Here is a 16,797-nt window from a genome sequence, read left to right as displayed (position 1 = left end):
GCGGTTGGGAGCCCAACGGCCGCCGCGCGCGCCCCCCTCCCTCCCTCCCTCCTTCCCTCAGCGGCCGCCCGCTCCTCACAACGGCCGCCCTCCCTCCTTCCCTCCCTCCTCACGGGCAGCCCCGCGGAGCCCCGCAGCCCCTTCCCGGCGCCCAGCCCTGCCTTCTCCCTTCCCTCCCCGCCTCGGGCCTGCCTCGTCGCCCGCGGCCCCGGCTCGGGCCTGGCTGCGGCCGCCTCCGCGATCGTGAGGCGGGGGGAGCGTCCCCGTGTCCCGTCCCCCCTCCCCCCCCCTTGCCCCCCGGCTCCTGAGGTGCGCGGCCGGCCTCGCCGCGGCCCCCCCGCCGTGAGAGGGGAGCTCGGCCGCGTTGGGACCCGCCGCCCAAGCGCTGTCACGGCCGCGGATGGCACTGGGCCGCGCTTGGAGGCCTCGCCTTTTCTTCCTGCCGCCCGAGTTTCGCCGGGGGGTCTCAGCCGCGGGGGTTCTGTCGCGGCAGGTCCCTCCCTGTGCGAGCCCTCTGCCGTGCAGGTGGGCCCCCCGCCCGGCTCGCCCCTGCTCGGAGGACTCCGCGGTGTGGGAGTTGTGCGTTTCTGCTTTCCCTTCTACTTCATGCGCCAAAACCTTGGGCTGCTGTTGCGTAGTTTGTTGTCGTCTTTCTTCTGTGTCTTCTTTCCGCGATCTGGCTTTTACCGGAGGGGACTTCTTCGGGGCAGAAACCGCCGGTTTTAGAGCGTCCGGTGAAGTCTTTGCTCTGCTGCAAAAAGTATTGGTAGGAAAGGATTGACTACTAAGGAGCCAGCTCTCTTTGTGGGAGGAGAGCGCATTTGTCAGTGCCCTGAGAAGCAATCCACCGAGGGAAGGATCGCATTTTCTGTTTTGGTCTTGAAAGTCTTTCTTGAGTGTGCCTGGTCATGTGGCTGAGAGTGACAGTGATGTCTGTACAGGGCTGGAAAAAAACAAGTAGGCTAGTTTTATACGGTATGTGCGTCACGGTGTTTTCAAATTGTGAGGGTCAGTGGTGTGCTCTAAACTGAGAGAATCTAAGACCACAGACTCGTTCAGCAGCTATGCCTGTTGTTTTCATCCTGAGTGCAGTTTAAAGTGGCCGTACCACGTCCCTGACAGGCTGTGGCCAGTGGAAAGCTGTCGGTTTGCCGAGTGTCATGTAAGCTCTTTCTCTATTGGTAAGGCATGAAAATTCTCTGACCTGCTTCTTGGGGAGAGACGGGGAAATGGCACTATGAGAGGTGCTATTAGAGATTTTTTTCCCTGTATGTGTTCTTTAATGCCATCTCAAATACGAGGCTCTGGTCATACAGCTTCTTTAAAGGAGAAAGGTAGAAGACAGCATTGGTGTCGATTTGAATGTAAGCATTGTTTATCTTGTGTGTTGAGAAGTGTCTTCAGAAGACAGAATAAATGAAAACGGGGTGAAGGACGATTGTAAGTCTGAAAGAATAAAAGAAGTTTACAGGTCTTTACCTCTTCTGTGTGGATAATTAATAATTATTAAAAGGAGTTTCGTAAGTGTCTTTCAGTTGTTAGAGAAAGGCCTGTGGTTGTCGATACTGGAAAGCAAATTGTAGTTGAAATGAAGTGAAAATACCTGCTCAGTGTTATACAACTGGTAATTATGAAGTTCCTGTTTGACCTTAAAATCTGTCAGACTTAATACCAGCTGAGTTAAAGTTTGAAAACTAATACAATTTTGGTTTAGATTTTTTTTCTAGTCAGGCTGCCCTTGGCAAAAATTAATGGGTAATTCTTGACCTAAAAAGGTAATATGGAAGCTCCCAGCACTGAGTCTTCAAGCAAACTTAATTTTTAAAAGATATGATTGCATCTTTACGGAACAATTATTACTAATGCTGTAATACAACAAAGGTCTCTTTGAATAAGAGATCGTAAAAGTTCCATAAGCCACAGATAGGTGTGAAGGATATGATTGACAGAATCTGTGGAGACTTGACTGAGAATCTCTGCTAGTTTTTAGACTCTTGTTCATGTTAACTGCTGCATCATTAACAGCATTTCAGAAGACATCATTTTCTCTAACGCCCAAGGCAAATAATCTCTAAAACACGACTTTCTAGGCTTTCTGTCTCTGAATTGTACCGTAAGTGGAATTAGAAGGCATGGTTATAGACAGTTGCTGATGTCCATAAAGTTCTGTAGTAGCAGCCACAAAACATTGTGGAATCCAGTGAGTTTATCTGCTGTTGCTGTGAGGCACGGGATTGACAGGACTCCCACTTTTTTGGACTATGAAAAAGAACACCAAACTATTTTCTAGAAAAAGACAAAATGCCAATAAGCTTCTTTTTCAAATGATACTAGATCTGCCACCTTTCAAAAAGTAAAAAGGTGAGGCTTAAGACAGCAAAACGCCAAAAATTTCTGGGCGTGGAAGTAAAATCTGAAAGGTTTTTAGTTTTCTTTTAAAATTGGTTATCAATTTTAAAATTGATAAGCATGAATTGCTAAGCGTTGATAAACTTTAAGCGTTGTTTGAGGAGATGGGAATGGGTGGGAGCGCTGAATTCAGGGCCTGAGAAGGAAGTTAATAAAGTGCTTATTGCATCTAAACACTACGTGAACATTTTATGTTCTTCATAGGTGTCATGAAACGTCTTGTTCATAAGCATATACGTAAGGAATGCTCTTGGCACACCTTGATAAGTCACTTTGGCCCGAACATCGATTGCCTCTTGTAAAAACCTGTAAGTAAAATAAATGTAATTTGATTTGATAGTGCTTTGATGATTTGCTCTCTGATCGTAGTTAGCATGCTCTGCCTCAGAAGGGGAAAAGAGAGTATCAGTTACCTTGTTTTGTAAAATGGGCAAATCTTTGGTTATGTTAACTGACACTGTAACAGCAGCTGGTAAGGACTCTAAAAGCTGAATCAATTATTGTGTTTTACAGAAATGGCAGCTCAGAAAAGGAAGTCTGCGTTAGTAGAGCCTTCTGCTAAACGTCCGAAGCTGGACAAGAACAGCAGACCATCATCAGCAAAGAAGGAAAAAGAGGTGTCAGATACAAAACATGTCTCAAATAAATCAAAGTCTAATCAGTGTGCAGCGCAGGAGAAAACTGTACTCAAAACCTCTGTCAAATCAAACAGGTCAGTGACAAAGCAATAAGTAATTATTCTACATTATCTTCCTAAGCTGAATTAGTGCAGAAACAATCTAAAGACAGTGAATTTGAGTTAAAGATACAGTTAAAATAGTTAAATAATACTAGTGGGAAGATCAGCCCTAAATCATTGTGTGGTATCTGCTACATGATCTTTCTCTGGAACCATGTTAGTGTCTTCAAATCCAGAAGGACTTCATCCAAAAAGGCTTCTGAAGGGAAAAAAAAGTCTAAGCTAATACTTCATTTAAAAGCCACAAGTGACAACAATTCAAAAACTGCTAGAAATGTTAGAAAGCATTCACGTGGGGTTCATAGTTCAGTCTTGCAATGCATAAAAAACGTTAAGCACTACATGTAAGAATAACCAGGTGGAAGTGGTGTCTTTTTAGAAAGATTCCAGAGAAAATGATTCTTCTAAAAGCATTGAAGATATAGATTGTTATTTAAAAAAAAAAAAAGTCAGAGGCAGAGGTTTTTAGGAATGAGAAAATTTTTATGACAAGTTCTACTTTCTGGATGCTGAAAAATAATTATTTGAATCTTTCAGTAACAACAGCAATGAACCTGAAGTAGGAATGCGCATGACTACGAGATCATCGGGGTTCAACTCAAATAATAAAACAATACCTGACAAAAAAGGCCAACAGCAGCCGAAATCTACAAAAAGCAAGGAGGTATGCCAGAAGAAATCGGTGCAAGAAATTCCTAAGTCAAAATGCGTAGCTGCTCCAAACGAGTCTGTTACGAGGAGATCCCAGAGACTGCAGCAGTTAACACATGTCGAAGTACCAGCAAGATCCCTTCGTAATAGAGAAGTTAAAGAAGAAAAACCTTTGGAAGTCAAACAAAGTAGCCAGGCAAAAAAAAATGCACACAGTGCTACAGCAAAAGTAGTGAAACCTGCTGGAGCGAAAACAGAGCAGAAAAAGACAAAAACAAAGCCAAACAATGCAAATGAAGATAAAGAAATACATGTAGAAGTAACCAGCTCTCTGAAAGAGAAAAAGTGTAAGGCAGACAGCAAAACCGGTAATTCCAACAGCCTTCAACCCAGTGTTCAGGAGTCGTCATTGTGTCACGATGACAGTCTCAAGGAAGTTAAGAAAGACCAAATGGGCCCTGTATCTCCGAATCCTAGCAACACAAAGAAAGTGGAAGCAGATTCTCCTAAGCCAAATTCTAAGACAGTCACTAAGGAAAAGCAACAAATGCATCAGAACATAAAAACCAGTACAAAGCCAAACAAGGTTTCACAGCCATCTGTAAGTGAAGCAGCTGTAGCTGATCAGCCAGAGAACGATGTAAAATCCAAAAGAGTAAGCATCCTGGAACTTTGTGAAGAAATTGCAGGTGAGATCGAATCAGATACAGTAGAGGTGAAAAAAGATTCCCCTAATGCTGAGTGTGGAAAACCAGAAGAAAAGCCTGCTGAAGTACAGCTGCAACAGAGTGAAGCGCTTTCTCAGAAAGAACCTAGTCAAAGTACTCAATGCAAACGTTTTTTCCCTAGCAAAAAAGGAATGCCTGTCAAGTGTACTCTGAATGGTAGAAATAACTCCTCAAACAAGAACTCTAAATGGACCAAAATTAAATTACTGAAAGCAAATAACATGAAGCAAAGTAACTTGCATTCTGCAAATGCCCCCAAGCTTTCTTTGTTAAAAAATTACCCTGAAGTTTCAGAGGCAAGTCAAATAGCCCCAGAAGCACAGCTTTCTAAGGCACAAAGCAAGCTGTCCCTAACAAGACTCTCGGAGAATGAGAGTCCAGCTTGTGTGCAGGATAAATCAGACCCTTCATCTGAAAGAGCTGGAAGTAAAGAAGTGGCATTAGAAATAAAACAGCCTGCAAAAAGAGGTGCAGAAAACGGTTTATTGCGTAACTTGACAAAACATTTCTCTGAGCCACGATCAGATGAGGTAAGCCATTTTAATTATGGTGGGTGGTGGGAGGGTGTTGTAAATCTGTTCTGTTTTCTGAGAATGCTATGCTCAGGAGTTTTGTCTCAGCAATCACTATTTTACAGTAACTTAAGATTTTTAGATTGTATTAAAGGTCCTGTTACTGGAGTGTTATCGTAGATGGGGTGACAGTAAGCTGGAAAATTAATCCTAAATTCTGTAGTTAACTAAATGTTGATGGTTAAAGTTTCCTGCTGGAGGCAGAGGCTGTACAGATTCATATGGACACTTCTTGATGACTTAGGTTTGCATGGTTATTCTGTTCTGAAAAGTCGAGTTAAAAGACATGACGAGGGAAAAATTTTTTCTCTACCTGAATCAGTTTCCATTACAAGTTAAGGTTCTAAAGACAAAGGGGTTTTATGGAAAGTATTTTGCAACCTTATATATAAAATAAAAAATATTTTTAGCTAAATTAATATCACAAACTTTAGTATGGACTAGCTAATTAATTGCATTTTGTCTGCTTGAAATAATGTAATAGAAAAATTGGTGCTGTACTCAAGATGTTAATACTGAGTTAACTGAGTGGTTTCAGTAATAGGTTAGAGGCATTAAGTGTCTCTGGTTTTTATTGAAATTTAATGTTTTCTGTTTTGTTTAGAGCTTTCAGTTATGTTTGGAATCAAGTCCAGAAAGCTCTCCCATAAAGTATCTTGCAGCTCCTAAACCACCAAAACAAATAAAAAAAGAACCTGGAGAAAGTGAGCCACAAGGTAAACACTTACTAATAATTTCTCTTATTTTTCTGACCAGTTACACTGGAAGTATAATAAGTCTTCCTTTCAGAGGAATGATTCACAGAGTAAGGTACAGTTGGTGCAGAACTAAACTTTCAGGATTGGAACTTGCAGACAAAAAAATCCCCTTTCATTTTCCATGTAATAAATGAATAAACGTTCACTTTTTCAATTGGATTCTTCTCTTGCATCTATTTCTGTTAAGGATCCTCTGTTGGTTACCGCTTCTTTTGAATAGGTATCTGCATTTTTTTCTCTACTTTATTCTACTTAATCTTGACCAAGTTATTAATTGAGTAATTGCCCTCCTGTTTTTATTAAGGAGTTTTCATTTTTTCAGCCTGTGAATGCTGTTAGTCAGACCTTGTGATGCATGTGATGTGAATTTTTGACTCAAGTACATTTGACTAAGAATTACTATCAGTGGATCACTAGCATATCTTCTCATTAACTTTCCCCTTGACATTTCATCCTTTTGCTTTGTGTTCTTGTTTTGCTGGGTTTTGTTTTGTTTGGAAAACTGAACCTGATCTTGAGTGTACTGTTTAACTATTTAGTTCTACTAAATAGTTACAACTTTACTGCCATTTTAAGGTATTTTTGCAGGACAAAATATACTGTTAGAGAATGTAAAAAATGTGTTTTTTTTTTTCATTTGTCTATTCTGGATTGCTTCTTTTTTTCTTTTACTGTTACAGAGCACACTTCCGGTGGTGGCATTTATGATTCTGATACTATGTAGAGACCTATTTCTATAGATGTATAGCAGTTATAAACAGATTTAAACTCTGGTGTAGTTTCACTACTGCACTTCCTTAGCTGCTGGCACACTGTTCTGCAGAACTGACATGAAAATATTAAAGAAAATTGCATGCTTTTTTAAGTATATGTGGCAAAACATATGAATACTGCCTCAAAGTTGCATCTCTTTATTGTTTATGAGCAAACTGCAGCATTGTCTTGAATATGTTTTCAAAAAAACACAATTTGTGTTATTTCATGTGCAACTATAAACTTTATAATGAGATTACAATCTTTGATTAATTGTAGGTTTGGCTCCCAAGCAGGTGACGCAAACTTCATCTACAAATCAAACTTCTGAAACTGAGAGCAGGTATAGTATTTCATACATTATGAAATAAGTTACCTTCCGTAAAGTTACGTTAATTTTTATTACAGGACTGGTCACTTTTCTCCTAGCCTCAACTTCCAGTTTCAAATAAGTGACTTGCTTATAAAAAGGCTTCCATTTTGCCCAAGTAATTGGGTGTTTTTATTTAGTTAAGAAAATTATTAAGTGAGATATGTAACTGTGCACTAATTTTAAAAAGTAGAATTTTGCAACGTTGGGAGAATGTTTCTAATCATCTGTTCCTCAAATCAGATGAAAACCAGAAAATATGGAAGGGATTGCTACATGTTTTTCACTTACTGAATTATTTCACGTGCTTCTGGAAAGGTTTTCCCTTCCAGAATAAATTCCCCTAATTTATTAAAATTAGGGTAGTTTTTTTGTTTGTTTGTTTTAGGTAGGGAAGAGGGGACTTAATTTGGGATTATTTTGTGACTGCTGTTAAACTACGGTTCTGTGCTCTTAAACGGTCACTTACAGACACTTAACGTTATTTCTGCTATCAGTTCAAACTGATATTTTATACTTGATCATGTCACCTTTAGTTTTTGACTGTAGTTCTGTGACATAGTAAGGAGAATAATTTTTTCATACCTGAAGTCTTGAACAGTAATATAGTTGGCACAGTAGTTAGTAAATTGCTGCCGTTCTCTATGTTCATAATGGAAACAAGAAAAAGATTCAGTTCATTTTCAGTACTCCATCCGAGGCCAGATTAAGGATTCTGCCAAACCAACCCTTTTGTACCTGTTAAAAAAATTCTACTGCTGTGGAATTTTACAGAAAACGAGTGTGAAGGTAGAAGTTAAAGGAAGGAATCTTCCTAGTTAAAGGAAGATTTTCAGATTTTTCTGTAACTACTACAATAACTATTTTTTCATATTTTTATTCTTAACTTTAATAGTTTTATGGCATCTACTCAAATTTATTAACTTTATTAGTTGAACAAACCCATATAGCCTTATTAATCTGTGTGTGTGTGTATATCTATATATATTAGTCTTCTGAGAGCTTTTTTACCCTGATTTCCATACGGTATTCTTGATTTATCCAAGGCTTAAACTATCATTCTATTTTGTGGTACTCCTGTCACAATGTTAAGAGTAACGTATATTCTCTACAGCATAGCTCTGGGGGGGGGGGGGGGGGGGGGGGGGGGGGGCGCATTTGGGGGCACATGGCTAGAGAAAAAAAGATCTTGGATTTTGCAAGAAAAATGCTCTTGCACAGAAAATGCTCCTCTAAAATATCTGGGAAAATGTGGTTGTTTTGTTCTGTTTTCAAAAAGTTAACTTGCTGCATGTGCTACAGCAGCAGCTACAGTTAAGTATTTGCCCTATATCCTTAGTTTGCTTAGAAATAGAATATGTAAATGTATGCTTTCAGTAGTTTTGTATGTTTTCTTCTGGTTATCTCCACAAGTTCTATCCAACCTTGGAATTGATGTTATCTTTCCCCCGAATTTAGTAGAAGGTTAATTTTGTTGTTGATTCATTATAGTGCTTTCCAATGTCCCTTTCAGTTGTAACAAAGGGAGACTGAGCTGAGTGAGAAGATTGCACTAATATATATCCATTTATCCCTTAGGCCCTCTTCTTGCTTCCTCCCTCCCTCCCATCTCCCTTTACTGCCTGTAGTAAGAAGATAAGTTTGAATTGAGCTTGAGAGATTTATGACTTATGTTTTATATTGCCCACTTACGTTTGTGGGAATATTTGTATGGTTTGCTTTAGCAGCCTGATGTGTGATACCTGACACTAGAAACCTAAACCTTGTGTAGGAAATGTATAGCATTGGGCATCATCCTTCACGCTCTGAAAACTTCTCTTCTCAGTTAATGCTTCTGTTAATGGATGTGAATAACCTACCCTACTTGATTGTAATTTTTTGGGGGTGGTTACTAAAATAGTCTTGTAATTAGGCTAGTCATGAACTGTATTTTTGTTTGATCCTCTTATTTGCCTATTTTTCCAGTAGAATTGCAAACTGAAATGTATAGGACTGTTTTGGGTAATTAACTTGGCTTTGCATCTTGTTAAAGTTTAGTTATACTAATCACAAAGGCTTTAAGTGTCTAGGATGACATGTATAAGCAGTCCCTTTTTAACATGAAATATGTTTATATTTCAAGGGTTCCATTGACAAATCCTTCATTAACATCAAAGTGCAGTAACTTCCTACCATCTGAGGAACATATTCAAAAGCTAAAAGAAGCAGGAAAAGATGGCGATAAGCAGCTAATCATAGTAAGTAATAACCTTTTAGTAGGGTTTATGGTTTCTCAGACAAATTACTTCGGAATTAGCAGTGCCGTGTTTTTATGAACTAGTCTAAAAATCATTACTCATATATACTACTATTGCCATTGTAAATGATTTGTGAAAATTGAGCCTTTATTAAATTGTCATTCAATAGTTTGGAAAAATGGTGGCTGACTGACTCACATTTAAAACTGATTCTTCTTAAAAAAACGCTCTTTTGGAAAAGACTGACTACAGTAAAAATTTGTTTGCTTTAGAGAGAATAACTTGCCTTTACTTAGTTGCAAAATCTCTGTTTCGTAAAATTTCAGATGCATAAGGGGATTTGCATCTGGCAGATTGTGTACAAAATTAATATGAATGGATTTATTCCTGCATCAATCAAGTATACGTTGTTCTGATACAACCTTTTTGTCTTGGAACAAATGTATTTTCCTGTGAACATGCTAATTTTCACCGTACTATTTAGGTAGCATAATGGTTTGGTTCTTTGTTCTCACCATTATGTGCCATTAGTTACCAAATGCAGGTATGTCTTTTAAAACAAGCAAATGCAAAATGAGAAGGAAGAGAGTGTTTTTTTTAATCACAGAAAAGACAGGCATTTTTCTATCTTGTAGAATCATGCAGCTTCACAGTGAAACAGTCGGAGAGTTTTTGTTTTGTTTCATTTTTGCTTTTTTGTTGATTAATGTACGAGATAATCCTTGAGAAATTAAAAACTGGAGCTGGAAATCTAAAGCGGGAGGGGAAGCAAGGCTGTGAGAAAGATGGACTCTTTAGGACACTTGTCAGTAAAATTACCCGTCTCATATAGACTTGGTGGTCTTGCTAAATTGCATTATTTTTCATGTAATGCATGGATCGTATACACGAAAATATTGACCAAAATAGAACCAGCTCAACTCTGAATACTTTCTTGTATCCATACTTTAATATTTCAAAAGCAGAGCTTCTGAGAAGTAATTTGATAAGTATATCCTTGATTTGCCTAAATGATACAAATCTAGACACTTGAACACCTACTCGCAAGATGATAAATGGTGTCTGTGAACAATATCTAACACTTACTAAGTAGTTCACCTATTGTTTCTTTTAAAAGTCATTTTACCAACAGAGTTAAAATGTGTGATTAAATACCTTAACTATATTAAAAGGACTGTAAGAGTATTCCTTTTCACTACAGTGAGGTTAACTTAATTTTTAGTCATACAGTAATAGAGCTTAACTGAAAAGTTGCCTAGGACCCTTGAAAAGAAGAAATATGTAACTTGCTGCTTAGCTACTGAGGAAAGAACTTTTTTTTTTTTAACCAGGTATTCAACAGTAAGAGTTCTAAGTTTTCTAACCTAACAGCAGTTTAGAACATAAAGAATGGTTACCTATGAAATACACTAGGAAAAATGGGAGAGACCTAGTTTCTTGTTTTCTGTGTGTATTTCTGGAAAATGCAAGCAAGCAGCGTATTTCATTTTTAAATGTGAAAGTAACAGCTTCATAATGTCTGATATGTTTCAACACTTCACACAAATCAAATTCATTGAGTTTGGAGTAGGCTTTTTATTCTGTTGAAAGGGCATTTTGGTAATGCCTGTAGTTCACTTTACCAAGAGACCATTAGGAAAGGTAGTGCTCTGATATTCTTTTACCTGGGGGGAAAACTGATTTTAGCATTGTCAAAACATGTAGGGGATCTCAAATATTTGATATGTCACTTTGTAAACCGCTTTCCTTGACGTTAGTTACTGTGGTGACAAGACATATGTCAAGTTATGTCAGGAATAGTTTGTGCTAGCTTCTGGAGGGAAAAGAAGCACTAAATGTCTTCTGAAGTACCAGACTTTGTTCATACAAATACCCAAAAGAATGGGATTAAATCTGTCTAATAAGGTATGGTACTTTTTGAAAGTAATAGTTCTGTTTTGCATATCCATGGTGAATTTCATAAATGTTGATGCTGAATGGCTCTGAGGGGGGTTGTTTTTTGTTTTGGTTTGGTTTTGGAGACACTTTCAAAGGTCGTTATGTACTTCTGTAATGATTGTCTAAGAACAACTGATTCATTTCGTTCAAAAGCTGCTAGCTGTTCATGTTGAAATTTCCCCTATACAGAAAACAGGCTTACTCTACACAGCCAGATCAGTGAAACTAGCATTTGTAGTGTTGGTAAAAGAAAAAAGTATAGTTAATAGTTAGAAACCTTTTTCCTTTGAAGTTTCTAATGAGAGGTATTAAGAGAAGCAGTCTCATTCTTCTTTAATTTGAGCAAAGATGGGAAAAAAATCATTATTGTGTTCTTAGCGGGGAATCACAGAATGGCTGGGGTTTGAAGAGACCTTGTTCCAACCCCCCTGCCCATTGGCAGGGACACCTCCCACCAGACCAGGCTGCCCAAAGCCCCATCCAGCCTGGCCTTGAACACCTCCAGGGATGGGGCATCCACAGCTTCTCTGGAACATTTAACTCAAACTTTATTATACATTTTTAAAAAAAAAGCCTGAAAGGTTCAGTTTTGGGGTCTCTATTATGAGATATGATTTCCTGGGTATTTTATCAATCCAGTCCCTATTAACATGTGTACAGAACTTTTTTTCTTTCTAAATATCCAAAAGGTTAGGGTTTGGAGGGGAGTTGGGCCTAGTTTAACTCCCCGCAATACCTATCTTTGTTGTTTCACTGTTTCTTTTTTTTTTTCTTTAGTAAACTTCCCTAGTCTCCTTTGTTTAAGTTTGACATCTGTCCTTTTAATTGTCTCTACAGTATCTGAAGGCTCAGAGTCTGAGATGTTAAAAATATTGTCTGTGTATTCTAACCTTTTTATTTCCTGAGATACCTTTAGGGAGGTGTTACTTAGGGTAAAGCTAGTCTTTGTTTTCCATAATATGCTTTATTTTTATATTCAGTCCTTAAGGATGTATAATACCTTCCTGCTTTTCCCATATGGTAGCTTTAACGAATAGATTTGTTTTCTATTTTTCTGAAGTTACAGAATCCTTAACAAGCTTCTGGGCTCTATGACTGCAAGAAGTAAAACTATATAACTTGCAGTTGTAGAAGTACTTACTAGCTGTTCTTGCACCGTTCTCTTTCTTGCTACACATCATACAGTTATCTAAGCAGCTTTCAAACATTAAATTACCGTCACTGTAAAGAGGCAGAGCTAAGACAATGTGTTGTTTTTTGTGTTCTTCAAATTTGCTTGCTTTTACACATGTTAAAAAGCAAGGCTCTTCTGAGTGTGGCCCTTAAGCTGAAAAAAAAAGGAGGCATTTAATGCTGCAACAACCTTTGTAAAAGTGTGATAGGCAACAGTGGTACTCAGAGTGATGTCCAAAGATTTAGGTTCTGACCTAGGAGAGTATAATCTGTTCTTCAGGAGGAAATTCAGATTGAGGTCTAAAATATGTTATATTCCAAATCCTTTACTTGGTGTTTCAAGAAGTAGTCTGTTCTGAATGTTTGTGGACTATACTCTCACACTTCATTTAAGTAACAGGTGTATAGTTAGTAGGTTGACAGGTTAAGTGAAATGCCGAACTGCAATATAGAGTAGTGCACTAAAATTATTTTTTTCCAAGTACTTGAATCTAATGTGCAAATGTGAGAAACCGAATATGAAATTATCTGTTCCTTTAACTTCTGAAACTGAAAGAAGTCCAAATATGCAAAGCATATGTTTTCAGTTTTTGTAAGATGAGATTTGTTGCTTTGAAAATAAAGCTAGTCTTTTGAAAATGATACTCAACAGTTTTAGGGAAGATCATGTAAAAAGATTGAACAGTGAAAACAAATCACTGACATGATAAAAAGATAGTATAGAGTTGTAGAGACTTCTCTGCCTTTCTAAAGATCTGACTGAGTTAATGTCTGGATGGGAGCAAGTGTTAAGAAATGTAGGTCTTTATGAATATCAGCAAACGCATGGATCAGGAGGGCTTGATGAAAGATGATTTTGATTCCGGGGTTTGAGTTGGTAGAAGGGGTGTGTAGGCTAATTCAGTTTACACGCTTGGGTATCATACTTGAATTGTTGCCTACTGACATTTCGTTTAAACTTAGCATAGTTTCTTATTTGACTGAAACAGATAATATATAAATGAAATGTTTTAATTTAAGTTGAAAGCACAATCCTTGGTGGAAATGATAAAGGAAGTGTAAAAGTGATTTCTTAGAGCCTGAAGAAAGTTGCATAAGAAGCATTTAAAATTGCAGCTTTCTTCCTTAAAGTAGTACAGTCTGGTTCGCAATTTCTCTGAAGAAGTGGAGAATGATACAGGGGCAATGTTTTGTTGTTCATGTTAATTAGATACTGTCTCTTGTTCTTTCCTGTAGTCCCAGTAAGAACATGACCAGGGAGGGAGTTTAGTAGAGACGAGAGAAGTCACTCTTCCTTACTTACTTCTCACATAAATCTTACCCTTTGGGACGGCTCGGTCCTTAGTGGGGCAGGAGTGGTCATCCTCTCCTCCTGTCACTCCTTCCCTTTTCAGCTCCAGCACAGAAGCCCAGCCTTCTCTAGCAAATTCACGTGGCTTGTGTTCAGTGTCCTTGGTCCTGAGAGTTTCTGAGAGAATGTTTCATAAGGTGAGCTGCTACAGGAACTGAAGCAGCAAAGCTACTAGCATTGGAACACACCCTGTAATATACTTGAGTTATGTTCTTACATGGGTTGAGAATGAATTGATCATCCCTAGTAAATATTGTGCAGATTTGTTGCTTAACTTTGTATTTTTTCCTATTGCTCTAGCTAATGACATCATTTCATGATGGATAATGACCCCTCCATTTTCATTTTTTTTCCAAGTCTATTAAATCAGGTATATAACAGTTCTGAAAGTTTCAAGTTGGCTAAAGTAGGTTTTCAGAGAGATGGGTATTACTAATTTTTTTTCTTTGTCATTGTTGTTGTAAATTCCATATGCCACAGTTCATTTCAAAGCGAAACTTGTTTCTGAGTTGGGTCATGTCTTCTGATCCTCCTGGTCAGCAAGGGGATCCACACGTCAGCTTCTGTCTTGAATGCATCTTTCGTTGAAATAGCATTCTTTGACATTTTCGTTTTCTGTGGAGAGCCCAAAAATCTTTGTGTTGTTCCTTCCTGCTCTTCTCCATTGTATTTCCTTTCAAGCCTGCCTGTTTTTATGGCTGGGTTTTATTCTTTGCTCTATGAGAAGGCAAGAGGAAAAAGTAATTCTCCTCTGAAACACAGTAGGTAATAAAGAAGGAGTTGACCTAATCTGTGCCTGAAGAGAGAGAAATAAAAAAAAAAAAGGCCCCTTTTCGTCTACTACAGAGGCACCAAATGCCTTTTTTGCTTGCAGGGCTCCTTATTCCACATATGGAGGATCAGCAGACATGCACCTTCTCAAAGAAGATATTGGTAAGACTTTTCCTTGTCTAACACAGAATTAAGAAAAACTTCTGGAGATTAAGACAACATTGTTGCAATGTTTGATTACAGTTAGCCGTGAAACAGTGGATCTCGGATAATCTGTGCTTACATTAATTATTGCCTGATATGTCGGGAATGCTCAATTTGTCATCTACACTCACAGAATTTCCTTTGGAAATAAAAATATCTTTGCTCTTTATTGTTACTGTTTAGAAAACTGAGGTTTAAATAGAGCAACACATTTTTATTCCTGCAACCTCACATTTTCGTAGAGTCACAGAATGGTTTGGGTTGGAAGGGACGTTAAAGATCACCTTGTTCCAAGCCCCCTGCCATGGGCAGGGACACCTCCCACCAGACCAGGCTGCCCAAAGCCCCATCCAGCCTGGCCTTGAGCACCTCCAGGGATGGGGCATCCACAGCTTCTCTGGGCAGCCTGTGCCAGTGCCTCACCACCCTCTGAGTGAAGGATTTCTTCCTAATGCCTAATCTAAATCTCCCCTCTTTTAGTTTAAAGCCATTTCTCCTTGTCCTATCACTGCACATTTTCTTAAACACTGCTCTGAAAAATTGTTTCCCAGTAAGCTCTGAGAGTTAAAACTCTTAAAACTGCTATTGTGTGTTTTAACAGCGTATTGCCCAGTACCTAGTATCTGGTGTTTCCTGAAAAGAGTAAAGTCCATCAATTTGAAGTTAAAACAAGATAAATTTAATTTCAATATTTCTTTTTTTAAATTTCAAAAAGCATGGTTTTGTTTGTTTGTGATTCCCCACATCTCAGTTTTAAAGGGTTTTATTTACTCTCATGTCTAGTGCATGAAGTTTGTTCATTCGTTTTCCTATTAGGGAGGACTGGCAACCTTGAATGCAGTATTGTTGTTCAGGAGCACTTTTTATGTCTTGATGTGTGCCCTTTCCCATTTTGCTTATGCAGTGACATAATGTTGAAAATAGATTCTCTAGGTGTTTTCTTAAAGTATGAAAATGAATTCTTCTTAACTCCTGACTTTATTTTGCATGTCCTGGTCTAGTACAATAGTCCGCATTAGATTTACAAAGCTTTTTCTTTTTTTTCCTTCCCTGAAACATTACGTCCTGTGGTGAGGGTTTGAAATAGTATTTCATTTACACAAAAAGGCCATCATCTTTGTAACCCCCAGGATACTGCAAAGTATTTACTAAAATGTATAACCAGCATTTGTTAAGGCTACAAGAGTTCAGTAGATTGCTTTAGATATTATCATGTGTTTTTTCTGATACTCCTATAACAGGTTTTTAGTATTAACCTGTGTGTGCCACCCCTTGAATGCTTGCCAAAATTGTAGTATCAGTGAAATCCTTTTTGAGGAAAAAATAAAACACTGATACAACATAAAAGAAAGACTGTAAATTATGGCAGTACTGTTCCAGGGAAATAATCCATTCCTAGAGACTTCCAGCACAGCATATCTATTTACAAGGTTAGATAGGATGAGCTAAGGAGCTTGATAGCTTTGAGGATATTCTTGTCCCTAATTCTTGATGTCTTCCTACATTGCTATTGTTTTTTTGGGGGCTTGAGTTTTTTGGTTCGCGAACTAATAGATATTAGAGCTTAAATACTTGTAACTTCTCAATCTGAACAGAAATTGTTTCATGAAACTTAACCACAGTACTAATATTTTAAGAGTAGCTTTATGTAGCTGATTTTCTAATTTTTCTTTTAAGTGTACTCTAAGCATCAGAGTAGACTCCCTCTTCACTTCCTGTACCTTAGACATACGGGATATGTTCCCCATCCTCAAGATGGGGAATTCCTCAAGATAGGAATTATTGGTTTGGTTCAATCGGTTCATCTTAAGATAATCGCCAGTTCCTGCTGACCAGCCTTTTCTCCTCTCCATGTATAAACCCTTGAAATGCAGTACGTTTTGGTGGCCAGGTTGGTTCCTTGTTTTGAGCTATGTTGCTGCTTTAAAGGAACTCTGCAGGTAGAACAAAATGTGTTGGATTCAGTTTTTACACCCTAAGAAACTTCCTGTTCTGACTTTGCAAATCTGACCTCAGGATTCATCTCTCCTCTTTCCTTTGTAAAATTAGTATATTCCTGTTTGCCTTTCTGTATACAATAGGATCACACAAATTGACATTCCAGTAAAGCCGTGGCTTCTCAGATTCAGCTTCTTTCTTCTGG

At 38.3% G+C, this 16,797-nt stretch overlaps 1 protein-coding gene across 6 annotated transcripts in view; it reads left to right on the top strand.

Annotated features, from left to right (window-relative positions):
* Window positions 1-16,797, top strand: part of ESCO1 (establishment of sister chromatid cohesion N-acetyltransferase 1) — a 32,982-nt gene that overhangs the window by 127 nt on the left and 16,058 nt on the right. For 3 of the 6 annotated variants that reach the window (XR_010829638.1, XM_066992846.1, XM_066992845.1), the window contains exons 2-7: window positions 2,614-2,717; window positions 2,923-3,121; window positions 3,686-5,057; window positions 5,704-5,815; window positions 6,890-6,953; window positions 9,103-9,217. Coding sequence is in view for 5 of the 6 variants with exons in the window: in XM_066992846.1 (XP_066848947.1) it covers window positions 2,925-3,121; window positions 3,686-5,057; window positions 5,704-5,815; window positions 6,890-6,953; window positions 9,103-9,217 (1,860 nt within the window). In the remaining variant the exon portion in view is untranslated. Of the gene's footprint in view, window positions 1-50; window positions 1,625-2,613; window positions 2,718-2,922; window positions 3,122-3,685; window positions 5,058-5,703; window positions 5,816-6,889; window positions 6,954-9,102; window positions 9,218-16,797 lie in introns of those variants that run through there. The other 3 variants (XM_013183522.3, XM_013183521.3, XM_013183519.3) reach the window with 3 other exon arrangements.

The sequence above is a fragment of the Anser cygnoides genome, chromosome 2 (assembly GCF_040182565.1).
Source record: "Anser cygnoides isolate HZ-2024a breed goose chromosome 2, Taihu_goose_T2T_genome, whole genome shotgun sequence".
Taxonomy (NCBI): Eukaryota; Metazoa; Chordata; class Aves; order Anseriformes; family Anatidae; genus Anser; species Anser cygnoides.
This window is presented reverse-complemented; position numbering and strand designations above follow the sequence as displayed.